We start from the raw sequence: 14,243 nt of genomic DNA, 5'->3' as shown, positions 1-14,243 counted from the left end.
AGTCAAGAGGATTTTATTTAAAGGCGGCCACTCAGACCTTTTTTGCATTTAAATGTTGAATGAAGAAAATGTGTTGTTGCAAAATACAGTGGTTACAGAAGCTTCAGGTTACAGACTCCGCCAACCCAGAAATAGTACCTCGGGTTAAGAACTTTGCTTCAGGATGAGAACAGAAATTGTGCTCCGGCGGCGCGGCAGCAGCGGGAGGCCCCATTAGCTAAAGTGGTGCTTCAGGTTAAGAACAGTTTCAGGTTAAGAACGGATCTCTGGAATGAATTAATTTCTTAACCAGAGGTACCACTGTGCTCATCTTTGGCCACAGAATTCTGTGAGTGGTAGTTAGCTCAGCTGGTTAGAGTGTGGTGCTGATAATGCCAAGGTCACAAGTTCAATCCCCATAGGGACTACCTGCATGTTCCTGCAGTTCAAGGGGCTGGACTAGATGACCCTTGGGGTCCCTTCAAACCCTACAATACTTTTATACTACACAATGCTCAGTAGAATATTTGCACAGTTGAGGGGAAAATTTATGTTAAGCGTCTAACTCTGAAAAAGAAAATCAACACCACATACTACCATGGCAATCCTAGAAATATGCCTTAGTTCAAGAAATGCAAGTTTCCTTCCAATTGTGTCGAAGTATTAAAATAGGCAACTAAAGCAAATTTCATTTTGCTCAGAGACCAATGCTTTTAGTTGCTTTAATGCTGATGGACGTAGGTCAAGAATATATAGGTTTTCGTCACTGACACATTGAAGACTGTCAAAATATGAACTAGATACAAAATATGTGCATGCTTTAATTCATCCTTGAAAAGATATAGGGTGAGGCTGGATTCTAGTGATATTCAGAGTAGACCAACCAGAATTATTTCAGTGGGTTTACTCTGAGAATGACTAAAACTGAATATCCCTCCACAGCATAAATATTAAGGTGATCTAGTGAAAAATATGTTTAATTTATACTGTTCACTGAAAAAATATGACAAGAAGTATTCCTGCATATATGAATGCGAGCTAGGGCAGCAAACTAGGAGACAATTAAGGAGATTAGAACAAAAGATTCAAGAGGTGGTATTACAGAAACAGAGCATCTATTTTAGGAATTCTGGTTAGTGCTGGCTCAGGCAAGCCATCTGAGCACCATGACAGCTGGTATCAATTCCAGAGGTCCGTCTTACCTTTCCAAAAGACCCCTGTCCTAGCACTTTAAGGAGTTCAAATTGTGAAGGGTCTGCTTTTTCATGTCCTTCCTTGACGTGATATGTTATTGCAATCTCTTTAATATTGCCTTCTTCCTGCAAAGAAAACAAGAATAAAGCTCTCATTTTTATGTTTGGAATTCATGCCTGGAATATTCATCCTAGGCTGGTATTTAACTATTCACAGATGAAAGCAATTGTAATGGATAAAAGCCAACGAAGAAAAATATATATTCATTAAGTCCAATGTTGGTACCACTAGGAAAAACAGGAATGTAGAATTTCCACAAAAGTTTGGTTTTCTTCATGTTTGGGAAAACCACCAACTGAGGAATGAAAGATACCAAACTGCCAGATTTTTATAGAGTAGGGAAATACAAAATAACAGAAGGAAGCTTAGTTATGAACAGTTTCTTTTTTCCAAATTAAGAAAATAAAAAGCGGAAAATAGTCATCTGGCATATTCAGCTACCTAGTAAAAATACTAAGTTTAGGTCATTATTGTATGCCACTTTTAAAATGTTTCTTCAACATTTTGCTTGTTTCTCAATATAGCATGTAGTCAGTACAGGAACAGCTCTAGTCACTCTTCAAAATCGCAGCTTCAGCTGTCTTGTCTAAGAGCTAATTCACACATTATAAAAAAGGGGAGAAAGCAGGAGAAAAGTGACTCACTTCTGCTCCTAGTGTTGTTTGCTAAGGGGTGGGGTGGGGACTTATGGATGTCACTGCAGCAAGTATCTGCAAGTCCCACCATAGACATTTACAGGAAAAGCAGAAGTGTGAGCCTCTTGGGCTTCTTCCTTTCCTGATTGTGTATTATGTGCAAACTGACTGGTGGTTCATGCATTGAAGAGGAAGGGCTTCCAAAACCATAATGGGTCTCTGCTCAACTCTCTCAAAGCATTGCTACTAGCCTCCATAAGCAGTATTGATTTTATAGGATTATTTAATACACAAAGTAAAAAGAAAAGAATTAATTACATCAAATAGTTTATTCTCAACAATTGGTCACTTTTATATCTAACCATTCTTCCAAAGAGATCAGGCAGGGTAACATGCATTGAATTATCAGTTTTATCATTGCCATCTTTCTGAGAGGTAGGTGAGACCGAGCCACTGTGCCTTGCTTATTCCATTGAACCTCCTGGCTGAGTGGAGACTTGAACCTGGCCACAACTCACTATACATTTTATTGCTACACAGTAGGCAAAGCTTTTCCTATACATAAAAGGAGTTTTAGGATTGTATTACAGTGGTACCTCGGGATGCAAATGGGATCCGTTCCGGAGCCCCGTTCACATCCTGAACAGAACGTAAGACGTGGCTGCGCGGGGAAGGAGAATTAAAAGAGCCATGTGTTAGAAGCAACAGTCAGAAGTAGAAGAACAGTAATAATTCAAGTAAATTGAACTAAAGGAAGGACAGCAGATGTAATAAAGGAGCATGGAAGAAAGCAGCTATGTGTGTGGAAGAAAAATATATTTGCTGCTTCTGTATTTCACAACAGTGAAACTGAGTAATTGCTATGCTTTCAGCAGCTGGCTTTATTCTCCTTGCTGGCATGATGCAGAGTATACACACGATGACAACAGGGAAGTGAAATGTTATTGTATAATTTCAGAGATAATAAATTACTGTATACAGCACGCTCAGGCAGTGGCGTAGCGTGGGTTGTCAGCACCCGGGGCAAGGCAAGTAATTTGCACCCTCTAACCTGTGGATTTGCGCCCCCTAACCCTAACCCCCAGATGTTGCGCCCGGTGCGGCCGGCCACCCCTGCACACGCTACGCCACTGCGCTCAGGGATCATGTGTATTAGATTGTGCCCTAAATAAATCTATTGTGCGGCCAAATTTAGAAAGCCACATACAGTCGTGTTCTTGTAGCCCCATCTCAAAAAGAGCTAGAAAAGTACAGAAGAGGTCAAACAAGGTGACAAGGGCATTGGAGCACCTTCCCTACACGTACAGCAGCAGCACCGACACTTTGGAACTCCCTGCCTATTGATATAACACAGGCCCCTTCACTGTAGTGTTTTTTTGGCGTGTGCTGAAGACATTCTTATTTAGATAAACCTACCCAGATGTTTAGAAAGTTTGCCTGAGATTTGTTTTAGTCTACTCTATTGCCATTTTAGCATTCTGTATGTTCAAAACATTTTAGCATTCTGTATGTTGTAGAAGAAGAAGAAGAAGAGTTTGGATTTGATATCCCGCCTTTCACTCCCCTTCAGGAGTCTCAAAGCGGCTAACATTCTCCTTTCCCTTCCTCCCCCACAACAAACACTCTGTGAGGTGAGTGGGGCTGAGAGACTTCAGAGAAGTGTGACTAGCCCAAGGTCACCCAGCAGCTGCATGTGGAGGAGCGGAGACGCGAACCCGGTTCCCCAGATTACGAGTCTATCGCTCTTAACCACTACACCACACTGGCTGTACTTTTTTGTGTGTTATCTTTATTGTTTTATCATTTTTGTAAACCACTTTACGGGTTTTTTTTATAATCTACAGATTCTATGAAATAAATAAGAAATAAAGTGTTCAGTGCACTTTAGTCAGGTTTTATAGAATTATGCATCATGCAGGAAAAGTAGGCACAGAATTTTTCTCCCTCACGTTAGGGTGGTAGTAAACTAAACTGTACTCAAACGAAACCCACTGAAATTAAGATGACTCAGGTCCATTACTTTCAGTGGGTTTACTCTGAGTAAAACTTAGCTGAATACTATCTTTAGAATACTAACTTCTGCATCATCCAGTGAGATTGATTGGTAGCAGATTCAGGGGACATAAAAGAAGGACGTTCTTAATACAACACATTATTAATCTATGGTGTTTCACCACCACAAGATGAAGTCATTGCTTAAGATAGATTTAAAATAATTAAGCATATTTATGGAGGATAGAGTTAACAATAACAACAATGTGGCTAACAGATGTCGTTATGTCCTACTCTTCCTCCAAAGGGAGTCCAGGGTGGCTAACAATGTTTAAACAAATAGAACCAACATAAAACGAAAGCTAAATGGAACAGTTGTTGTGTACTTCTGAACACCAGATGCTGAGGACAAATAGTGGGGTAAGGGGTATAGCCTTGCTGACTTATTATGGGCTTCTCAGAAGAAATCAACTGACTGCAGCAAACAGAATGCTTAAAAGAAGATCTTTGGGCTAATCCAACTGGGCTTTTCTTGAGTTCTTACCCCGTACCAAACCATCTTCCCACACATGCACCAATCACAAGCATGGATATTTGTCATACTAGGGGCTGCAACCCTGCTCACTCCACTAACCAACCCTATTCCCATTCCCCCCACAATAACCACTAGAGCTTCCCCTTCCTACTCCATGCAACTACTGAGCTCACTTTTCACTTTCCCAGCTCCATCTCTGAAGCCACTTCTCTCTTCTAATCTGCAGCCCCCTTCGCACCTGTTTTCACCTGAACCCACAAGCCTATACCGCCTGCTTCCCCGTTTTTGCGCAACCACCCCCCTTGCACACAAACCATCCCATGGTAGCCTCTTGCACCTATCTTGCCCCACACATTGCTACTAAATATCCTTTCCATCCAACTAGAAAGCCACCATCCCCTCCTATTCTTCAGGTCCTTTCATGTCCCTGCTTTCATTTTCAACCCCATTCCCATGCCTCCTTTTCCATCATTGTTTTGCAAACCCTTTTGCTTAGTTGATATTCCCCCCTTCCCCTTCTTACCTTTTTCAACTCACCCTTGCACACAGGCCACCCCCACTTCTATGCCTCATCCTCTCTCCTAATCTGCACCCCACTTTGCACACAGCCCATCATGTTACTGAATCTTTAAAATGAATAGACTCTTAAGAGCAAGCCTATCAGTTAGCTTGTTCAGTTGGAGAATGTTAAATTCAGTTGATGAGTGTTATATGTATATTGTATGACTGTAGGGTGTTTGCTTGCTAATAAAACATGTTCTAAATTATTACGTTAGATCTGGAACTTTGTATGACTGTAGGGTGTTTGCTTGTTAATAAAACATGCTCTAAATTATTACGTTAGATCTGGAAATTAATGTTGAAGTAAATACATGGTACCAGGAGTGAAATACACTGTGTGAAGGTACTATGGATTATCTGAGGGCTTTGTATATCTGTCACATACATGAATCTGCTGAAGAGTAGAAGAAGCAAGAAGCGAGGAACACTGAAAGGAAAAAAAGAGGCTACTTTAAACAAAGAACAGCAGAGGTTTGAGTAAAGTAGGGATGGGGGGGGTAAGTTTTTTTAAGGAATTGTTATCACCTGTTGCTTGTTGCTCAGGGCTCCTTTGGATAGAATAAAAAGAATTAAGAGAAATTTTATGTTTGATTTGCTTTCATAATTTTAAGGGACTCAAATGACTCTCTTGCCCAGAATCTCCAAAACCATAGGCCACCACTGCATATTGCCTCCCCACAACAACTTGGGACTCTTGCTTTTGGAAAAAGACAATGTCTTTTGACCACTTTGATCACTATAAGTCTCTTTAACAGAAGAGTTGAGTAATGGGGGTGTTGAATGGACATGCATATAGGGACTGAAGTAACGTATATCAGAGTAAGTAGGGTAGAAGTTAGAGAGAGAAATATGGAGCACTCCTCCCCACAAATATTCTAACCAGAGCCATGAAATTTTACAGGCCTTTAAGTAGCCATTAATGACAGATGTGCTGCTTTCTATTCTCCTTCACTTTATCATAACATCTCAAGTTGAAAATAGATCTAAATGGATTTTCTGGCCCCTTTCCATCCCAGAATGTTACATATGTAAAGAAGTTCTTGGCATATCCTGCTAAACTCTGTCAAGAATCTGCAAAGTGTTAAGTTCTTTTATGAATGTCAGAGAATAGATTTCACACATCTATCTGGTTTATAAACAACTGGTTTGGGAAAATTCTAATATTTTCTAGGTAAAATTATTATTTGTTTTTAATTATGGTGAAAACTCAGACAAGTGTTTATGTCTTTGATTCAGCAGTAAAGAATGTATGATTTTATCTTTGTGCTTGTCTCTTTGATCCAGCACAGTCATCCATCAATAGAATGGAGAGCTAAACAATTTCGAGTGATTCCCCTCCCACATTCCCAATATTTGTTCTAGGACAACATGGGAGGTAGGGTGGGGGTGGGGAGGGCTGCAGAAGAAAACTGACCAAAATATCTCCCTCCCAATCTTTCGTATCATTTTAATTACATCTTGGTGGTGGCACCACTTTCTGGAATTCTTGGCACTGAAATATCTAACTGATTTGAAATGTCTATTTGATTTATTTCTTACCTGCTATCATGCATTTGACCAAAACATTATTATAATTTAGCCTGAATCCAATGTTGTCTGTGCATGGGAAGAACACAATAACCACTTACACAACAACTTTCTTTCATCCCATTGCAGCCCCCCCCCCCTCAAAATCTGCTCTAGAGGGTTGGGGGGTCTTGTGGTCCTCTACTAATCAAAATAGCAATCTCCTATAACCACTTTCTGGGGTCTGCTCTTCATGAAGGACTGGAGCAACTTTAGAACAGTACCCTAGGTTGGTGAACAGTTCACCAGGACACGTGGAAGATTCCTACTTTCAGTGAGAACACTTCAGCTTAACTTTAAGTCTGTTATGTAAGGAATGAACTTACATAAAAAGTAACCTTGTTCCATTGGCCCACAGTAACACAGTACAGGTTCCTGGATAATATTGTGGTTTTAAGAAACACATTCTGGCATAAATTCATCCTGCACATAATTTCTTTTTCCTCTACTCCTGAAGTCAGGGAATTATCTAGAATTCATTTTCCTCAATGGGTTATGGAACAAAGGTTGAGTTCTCCTAAGATAAACAGGACTTACAAACTAGTTATGCCGCAACCCGATACACAGTCACTGCGGCTTACATCTGAGTAAGTAAAGGGGAGGAGAAGGGCAGCACTAAAAAGAACAAGAACAAAGGAAGCAAAAGAGGCAGCAAAGTCTCAAAAAACCGTTGAAAGATCAATCTTTATGAATAGTAATAGTGTTAGTGGAACAAAAACGTCCAATGCATTTCATATGATAACAACTTCCCTCAGGAGCACAAGATTACAGTTCTCATATCAAGGCAACACTTCTCTCTTTTTTTTCTGAGTAGGGATGTATAACACTGCACAGTTAAATGCCTGGGAAGTACCGCCTTCCTCTGATAATAGTTTACAAGAAGAAGAACTGAGGACCATGTTCCAAACTTAAAGTTTAAATTTAATGCAATACATTTTTTTTATTCTATTGCCACAAGCCAAACATGTATTTAGGCATATTATATTCCATACAAGTACCACAAAACTGATATAAAAAATGAAGTAACTCGGCAGCAGTCAATGGATACAGCCATTCTAACTAGAAGAGCCACTACTACTTCATCAGCTCTGCTGAGAAGCCAGCTCCATCAGCCGTTTCTTTTCCTTCAACAGCCATATGGCAATAGTCATAGGCATTCTTTCAGGATGCAATTGGGGGCAGGGATAGAAGGGAAGCAAGGTGACAGCATAGGCTCAGCTAAGACCCCAGCAATTTTCGGTTCCTCCTCTCTATTCCAGCCAGTCATTGTAAGAACTTTGTAACTAGTGCTTGATTTTGCTTTTGGCCTGAATATGTGCATGCATACTAGTTGGCCAAACACCATAGCCTGAGACTGTCCAGGCAACATGCCAACACTCAGGTTTTACTTACTGACTGCGGATTCATCTCTTCTTCTCCCATAGGCTCATCCATGATTTGTTGGCCATTCTGCAAAAAAAGAAAGGGGGTTCATAAAGCAACTAAAGTAGAAACATTTCTCTACATCTTATTAAAAATAACAAAACAATGGGTTGTATTCAACTAAGTCTTACCCAAAGTATAACAATTGAAATTAATGAACCCAAGTTTGTCATGTCTATTAACAGCAATGAATCTACTCCATGGGTAGGCAAACTAAGGCCTGGGGGCCGGATCCAGTTCAATCGCCTTCTAAATCTGGCCTGCAGACGGTCCGGGAATCAGCGTGTTTTTACATGAGTAGAATGTGTCCTTTTATTTAAAAAGCATCTCTGGGTTATTTGTGGGGCATAGGAATTAATTCATTTTTTCCCCTTCAAAATATAGTCCGGCCCCTCACAAGGTCTGAGGGACAGTGGACCAGCCCCCTGCTGAAAAAGTTTGCTGACCCCTGGTCTACTCTGAGTAGGACTAGCATTGGATAAAACTCAAAGTTATTTGCCAGTATCAATTACTATAAAAGATGGTTGCAACTACTGTCTTACTGGGCAGTGAATGGGGGGACTTTCCAGAAAGAAAATAAGGTGTACAATTCTAACTATTTAGAGCACTTATGACTAGAAGCCCACAGATCTGCAAAAAGCAAGAGGAAGGCAACAACCCATCATACAAAACAAACATTTAAACTGGACCTTGACAATGGCAAATGTGATGCAGCTCTATTGAAAATTATTGTGTTTTAAATAATATGTAAGTTCTATTACTATGAAGTGAAGATAAAGAATAGAATTATAGGACTGCAATGCTTAATCAATTAGATATATCAATAAACCACTTTAAAAGTGGCCATTAAGACAGCAAGTACTATATTAAGGGGACTTTCCCTCTTATGCAAGATAAAATGCCTCATAAGATTTTTCCTCTCATATATATCACCTAAAAAAATAATCAAATGATGTATGCTACTTGCTTCAGAACTTTTTTTTTTTTTTTTTTTGCCAATGTGCAAATCGAATCCATTAAAACAGTATCAGTCAAGTTTTACTGTGCAACCCACTGCATATCTATTTCATATCTTGGCTCTTGTATGGTTGGCTATCTTGTACTAAAAACAAAGATATGAGTTGCCCTGTGACTGGGGAGTAGAAGGAAAACGCACTTTGGCTTTTGTCATTGCCCAGAGGACCCAGGACCACTGAGAGACTGTCTCCCCTGCCTCCCAGGAGTAACATCAAGGCAATCGGAAGTCTAACCTGGCCCTAGTTCTCAGCCAGAGAAGCAGCAGCTGCAAGGGGCATGCTTTCCCCACTCCCTGCTTGAAGGAACACTGAGCTACAACTGCCTGCTGCCCTGGGAATGCAAAAGCAAGGGGAAAGAACACCCCGACTCCATTCGGTGGCCAAATGGACAAAATACACTAATTGCTATTCAAGAAAGAACACCAGCAGAGAAGATCAATCCAGCCCAACCTGGATAAAACTGTTTGTGGCCTTCCCATAGGCATCTGGTTGACCACTGCAAGAACTGACTGCTGGACTAGATGGGCCTCTGGCTCCTTTTAGTACCCTCTAGCAGTCTCACTATTTTGTTCTGGCCTTAAAGAACTGATATCTCTCCTCTATATTTTCCAGTGTTCGAAGCTCCCATTGTTCTAGGCGCATTTTGTAATAGGGAATTTCATTAGTGTGAGCAGTTTCTGAGCTCTGGGCGCAGTACTGCATCTAAGACTTCAGATTAAAACTGCAGAGCTGAAGGAAAGGAGGATCTTTTTCTGCCTCTCCACTTCCAGCTACTCTCCGAAGGCTGGAGAAGAGACCCTCTTAAGAATATTAGATGGGTGAGCAGGGGAAAATGTGAAAAATGATATATTTTAGCTGCAGTTCATTCTTTCAGCTTTGTATTCTTGTTATAAAAAAGCATGCCTAGACATTCTGTTGTTGTACCCATAATGTAGGTTTAAGGTGCCATTTATCTCCTAGCTTTCATATCTCTGTTTCTAGCACTGATCTTTTCCCTTTATTCTCCTTTCCTTGTGTGTCTTGCCTTTGTCATTTGTAAGCCTGATGGCTAGACTTCTCTCTCTCTTTTTAAAGTCATTTTAGGAAACAATAATTGCCTGAAGATCAGTATAAACATACAGGAAATAAAATAGGTAAATAATTTGTGTACAATAGGATAACAGGTTGAGAGCAAGCTCCCCCAGCCTGCACACTCAAGGGCAGGGGTTGGCAACCTAAGGCCCACGGGTTGGGGGTCGTTTAACCAGCCCCCGAGCCGGCCCTGAACCAAGCTGCCTGCAGGGTGAGTCCCCATGCACTGCGCTAAACTGGCGCTGCACGGGAACTCGTGTCTGTGGTGCCGTAAATTGCATCTGCGCATGCACAGATGCCGGAAATCGCATTTGCGCAGACGTAGATGCCATAAATTGCAGGCGGGTGAGTTCACACATGCGATCTGGCCCACGGAGGGATCTCGCTGGAGTGAACCAGCCCAGGCGAGGTAAACCTTGCTGACCCCTGCTCAAGGATCTAAGCAGCACTAAAGCAGCAGCCATGTTAGCTGGAGCACAGCATTTGTCTACCAACTTCTCATCCAGACTTGGCTGCTCAAAGGAAGTTACTCTAAAACACTTCCTAGGATGACACTACTTTAAAGGAAAAAATATCAAGATGGGTGTATTTCAGTGTGACTTGGCACTGGGAACTGCCAAAGATAAGAAGCACTGCATTTATCAACACCTTCCCAGAAACAAACAGAAGCCTCTGTATGACTCTCCCTCTTTCTTCAGACCCTACTTACTAATTTCCACTTACTTACACCAGGCAGTTATCCAACTTTCAATGTCAAAGATGGCAAAGCAGCCTTCGCCACCTGACGCAAAACCAAGAGATGTATATTTTAACAATTTCTTATCACTTTGTTGTCTGGGTAACCAAAGAAACACACCAGACTCTTACTCATCCTCGTGAATCCAAATCAAAATACACTACAGACTACTAAAATACTGCTTTCCTCCAGCAAGAGTTCATTTCATATAAAAACATTTAAATGGGTGTGAAGAAAATTTAGAGCACAATTCCTTACACTTTTAATGTGTAGCATCATTATCACATTAGGAACATTAGTATTCCAAGTAAAACTCGTGGAACACATATTTGCACTAACTTCTATATGATTCCACATTCCTTTTAGCAACATATAATTTTCTTGCTCACAAGGGGACACCCAGCAAGAAGGAGCTGCATGTACCAGATCTCTAATCTGTTTTATGATTTTGACTAGTAAATCAGACTAGTGAAGGGCTGGTCGCGAAGGGTGATTCATTATAGCCAGTCATTTTCTCCAGCAGGATGAGTGTACTAAAATGACACATTGCCAAAGACTGTTTAGCCCTCTGGTGTGTTCATCACCACATATTAGTTTTACTCTAAAACAGATACAGATAGATGTATAACATGTTTATATCAGTAACAACTGAAAGATTGCAGTGGGGCAGGATCAGTAAATGCTAAGTTGTAGAAGAAAATAAGTAAAAAATAAGTCAATTTACAATGGTTTTCCATTTTAGAAAATATTGTCTAGATGTTTCAATGCAAGATAAATCACAAAATTCCAAGTATTACAGTTGCTGGTGTAATCTGGCATTTCAAATACCTGACTGCACAGTGTGAAAACACACAAATAATTGGAAAAATAATGCAAGTTACAATACAAAGAAGATTGCAAACTTATTTTATCTTGCAAGCTTTCTGGTAAAAGATTTGAGTGTAAAAGCTATGCAGGTCAAAGGTCATTAACAGGAAAAATGATATTTTGTAGGTATATGTATCGTTTAGCATTTTTATGAATTTTGTACTAAGAGCAATGTACATATCACAGTAAATAATACAGTGGTACCTCGGGATAAGTACTTAATTCATTCCGGAGGTCCATTCTTAACCTGAAACTGTTCTTAACCTGAAGCACCACTTTAGCTAATGGGGTCTCCCACTGCCACCGCGCCACCAGAGCATGATTTCTGTTCTCATCCTGAAGCAAAGTTCTTAACTCGAGATACTATTCCTGGGTTAGTGGAGTCTGTAACCTGAAGCGTCTGTAACCTAAGTTACCACTGTACTGTCTTTACAATGAGCACAACTACAGGTAATCAATTAGCCTATGCATGAGCCACGTGAAAGTGCATGCAGACTGAGCTCTCCTGCTTTGCTCCTCCCTTCCTCTGTCAGGGAAACAAACCATGGAGTGGCAGGCTTACCAATTCTCCAAACCAGTGCTTGTGGGTTGTTTCTCTCAAAACAGACTACAATCTGAAGCCAAGTTTTTTTCTTGGTTGCCCACTGCCCAATCGTGCTGGGGGGGGGGGGGGGAGAGAGATAAGCAAGCTATGAGTGCTGGTTCAGACATAATGCAAAGCCAGTAGTTTCCCTGAAGCTGCAAAACAGTAGAGCTCAGCATACTCGCACTTGAATGTGGCTTGCGCACAGGTTAATTTGGCTAACTGCAGTTAAGATTGCAGAGATGATGTATCACTACAATGAGCCAGATATTTTTGGAAAACGCTGAAGACAGCCATTAGTAAGGGCTTCAATTTTTTCTATTTGCAGCCTAATTATATTCATATTTACTCAGAAGTAGTCATGTTAATTTCATATTTACTCAGAAGTAGTCATGTTAATTTCAACAGAACTTACTCCTAGGTAACTGCTTTGGGCTGAATCCCTAAGTTATATCGTTGTTTCTCTCAAACTGCTTACTGCTCCATATTTTTCATTCCATATTTATTTCTTAAAACTGAAGATGAAGAGGATGATGTAAACAACCTCCGTACTTCACTCAGTAATGGTTACAGTTAAGGTTTTTTGAAAATTTTTCTTTCATTGATTTGTACATCTTACTTTTTACAGCTGTGTTCTCAAAAATTAACAAACATATTTTTTCAATTGTTCCTTGTAGGTTTAAATGCTGTTTTTTAGGTAATTCATAAGCAAATCATTGGATTAACTGGTAATGCACATTCTAGTGCGTTTTCAATTCTATAACCTTCAAGCAAGAAACTGAAATCTCTCACAATGCCACCCTGCAAATACAGCATCTTGTTCGTTTACATTTCCGGCATTTTACAGGAACATATACATGTTTGTTTAAAATGTCAGTTTAAAAAGTTGCAACACAGCTCTGTACACATTCTTCTTTGCTATTTGCTTCAGCTGGGAGGGCATATTATCTCCACAAGGTTGTTGCAAGGATATTGGTGGTGAGAATAGCAGCTTACCACAACCCATGACAGTACAATAGGAAAGTGCGCCAGAGATGAGAAGTATGAAAAGACACAGTTTAAGGGCAACTGGAACAGATTCCAAGCCCCATCTGATAACAGACAATTGTCTGCATAGGTTATGGTACCACCAGCCCTCTATCAATATGACCAGCGCTTTCCCTACTGACAGTCTCAATAAAAGGCAAAGAAGCCATTTTTCAGAAAGGGACTTATTCTCACTTCAAACCATTAAATACTACAATTTGCCTTCTTAAAACATTTTGATATAAGCAAATACTATAGCCATGATTAAATGCTTAAAGGATGAAAACACTTAACATATAGTTAGAAGGTTTTAGAATAAAGTAATGCACACTTTCCCCATCTCTCCAGCCAGCCACACAATGTGCTTTTGTCCTGTATTCCACTAAGCAAAATGGCTTTGAGTTACTGTTATAATCTCTCCCCCCCCCCTCCACATCCATTTTTGATGCGTGTCATGCATTTGGGACAAAAAAAATTAACTTCGCCTATCTGGGGCTGAACTGGCCGTGACTGACAAGGAATAAGACCAAAATGATCAGGAGGAGGGTGGAGCCACTTCCCTATGTGGAAAGGTTGCGGTTTTTAGTTTAGAGAAAGGGCAAGTAAGAGGCAGCATGATCAAAGTGTATAAATCTATGCAAGCTATGGAAAAAGTGGATAGACAAAAGTTTATGAGTGAACACTAGAATTTGGGCATATTCAGTGAAGCTGAATGTTGAAAGATTCAGCACAGACAAACGAGAGTAGTTCTTCCTTCAATGAATAGTTATACTATGGATTTCACTCCCACAAGAGGTAGCGATGGCCACCAACTTGGATGGCTGTAAAACAAATTCCTGGTGAATAAGGCTATGTTCTACCTCTGCTGTCAGAGATAGTATGTTTCTGGGTATCAGTTAGTGGAAACCACAGACATCTGGTTGGGTACTGAGAGAACAGGATGTGGACAAATGGGTCACTGGCCTGATTCAGTGGGCTGTTCTCATGTTCATAACCAACT

The 14,243-nt window shown here is 40.4% G+C and overlaps 1 protein-coding gene across 2 annotated transcripts in view; it reads right to left on the bottom strand.

The window, feature by feature from the left end:
* The window catches only part of RPS6KA3 (ribosomal protein S6 kinase A3), a 42,446-nt gene that overhangs the window by 24,661 nt on the left and 3,542 nt on the right, over positions 1 to 14,243 (bottom strand). For both annotated transcript variants that reach the window (XM_083439410.1, XM_083439411.1), the window contains exons 2-3: positions 7,915 to 7,971; positions 1,182 to 1,298 (exon numbers count right to left, since the gene is read on the bottom strand). In XM_083439410.1, coding sequence (XP_083295536.1) covers positions 1,182 to 1,298; positions 7,915 to 7,971 — 174 coding nt within the window. The remainder of the gene's footprint in view (positions 1 to 1,181; positions 1,299 to 7,914; positions 7,972 to 14,243) is intronic.

The sequence above is a fragment of the Podarcis tiliguerta genome (genome assembly GCF_965153285.1).
Source record: "Podarcis tiliguerta genome assembly, chromosome: 4".
Lineage (NCBI taxonomy): Eukaryota > Metazoa > Chordata > Lepidosauria > Squamata > Lacertidae > Podarcis > Podarcis tiliguerta.
Note: the sequence above shows the minus strand (reverse complement) of the source record. Positions and strands in the feature narration are given on the sequence as shown.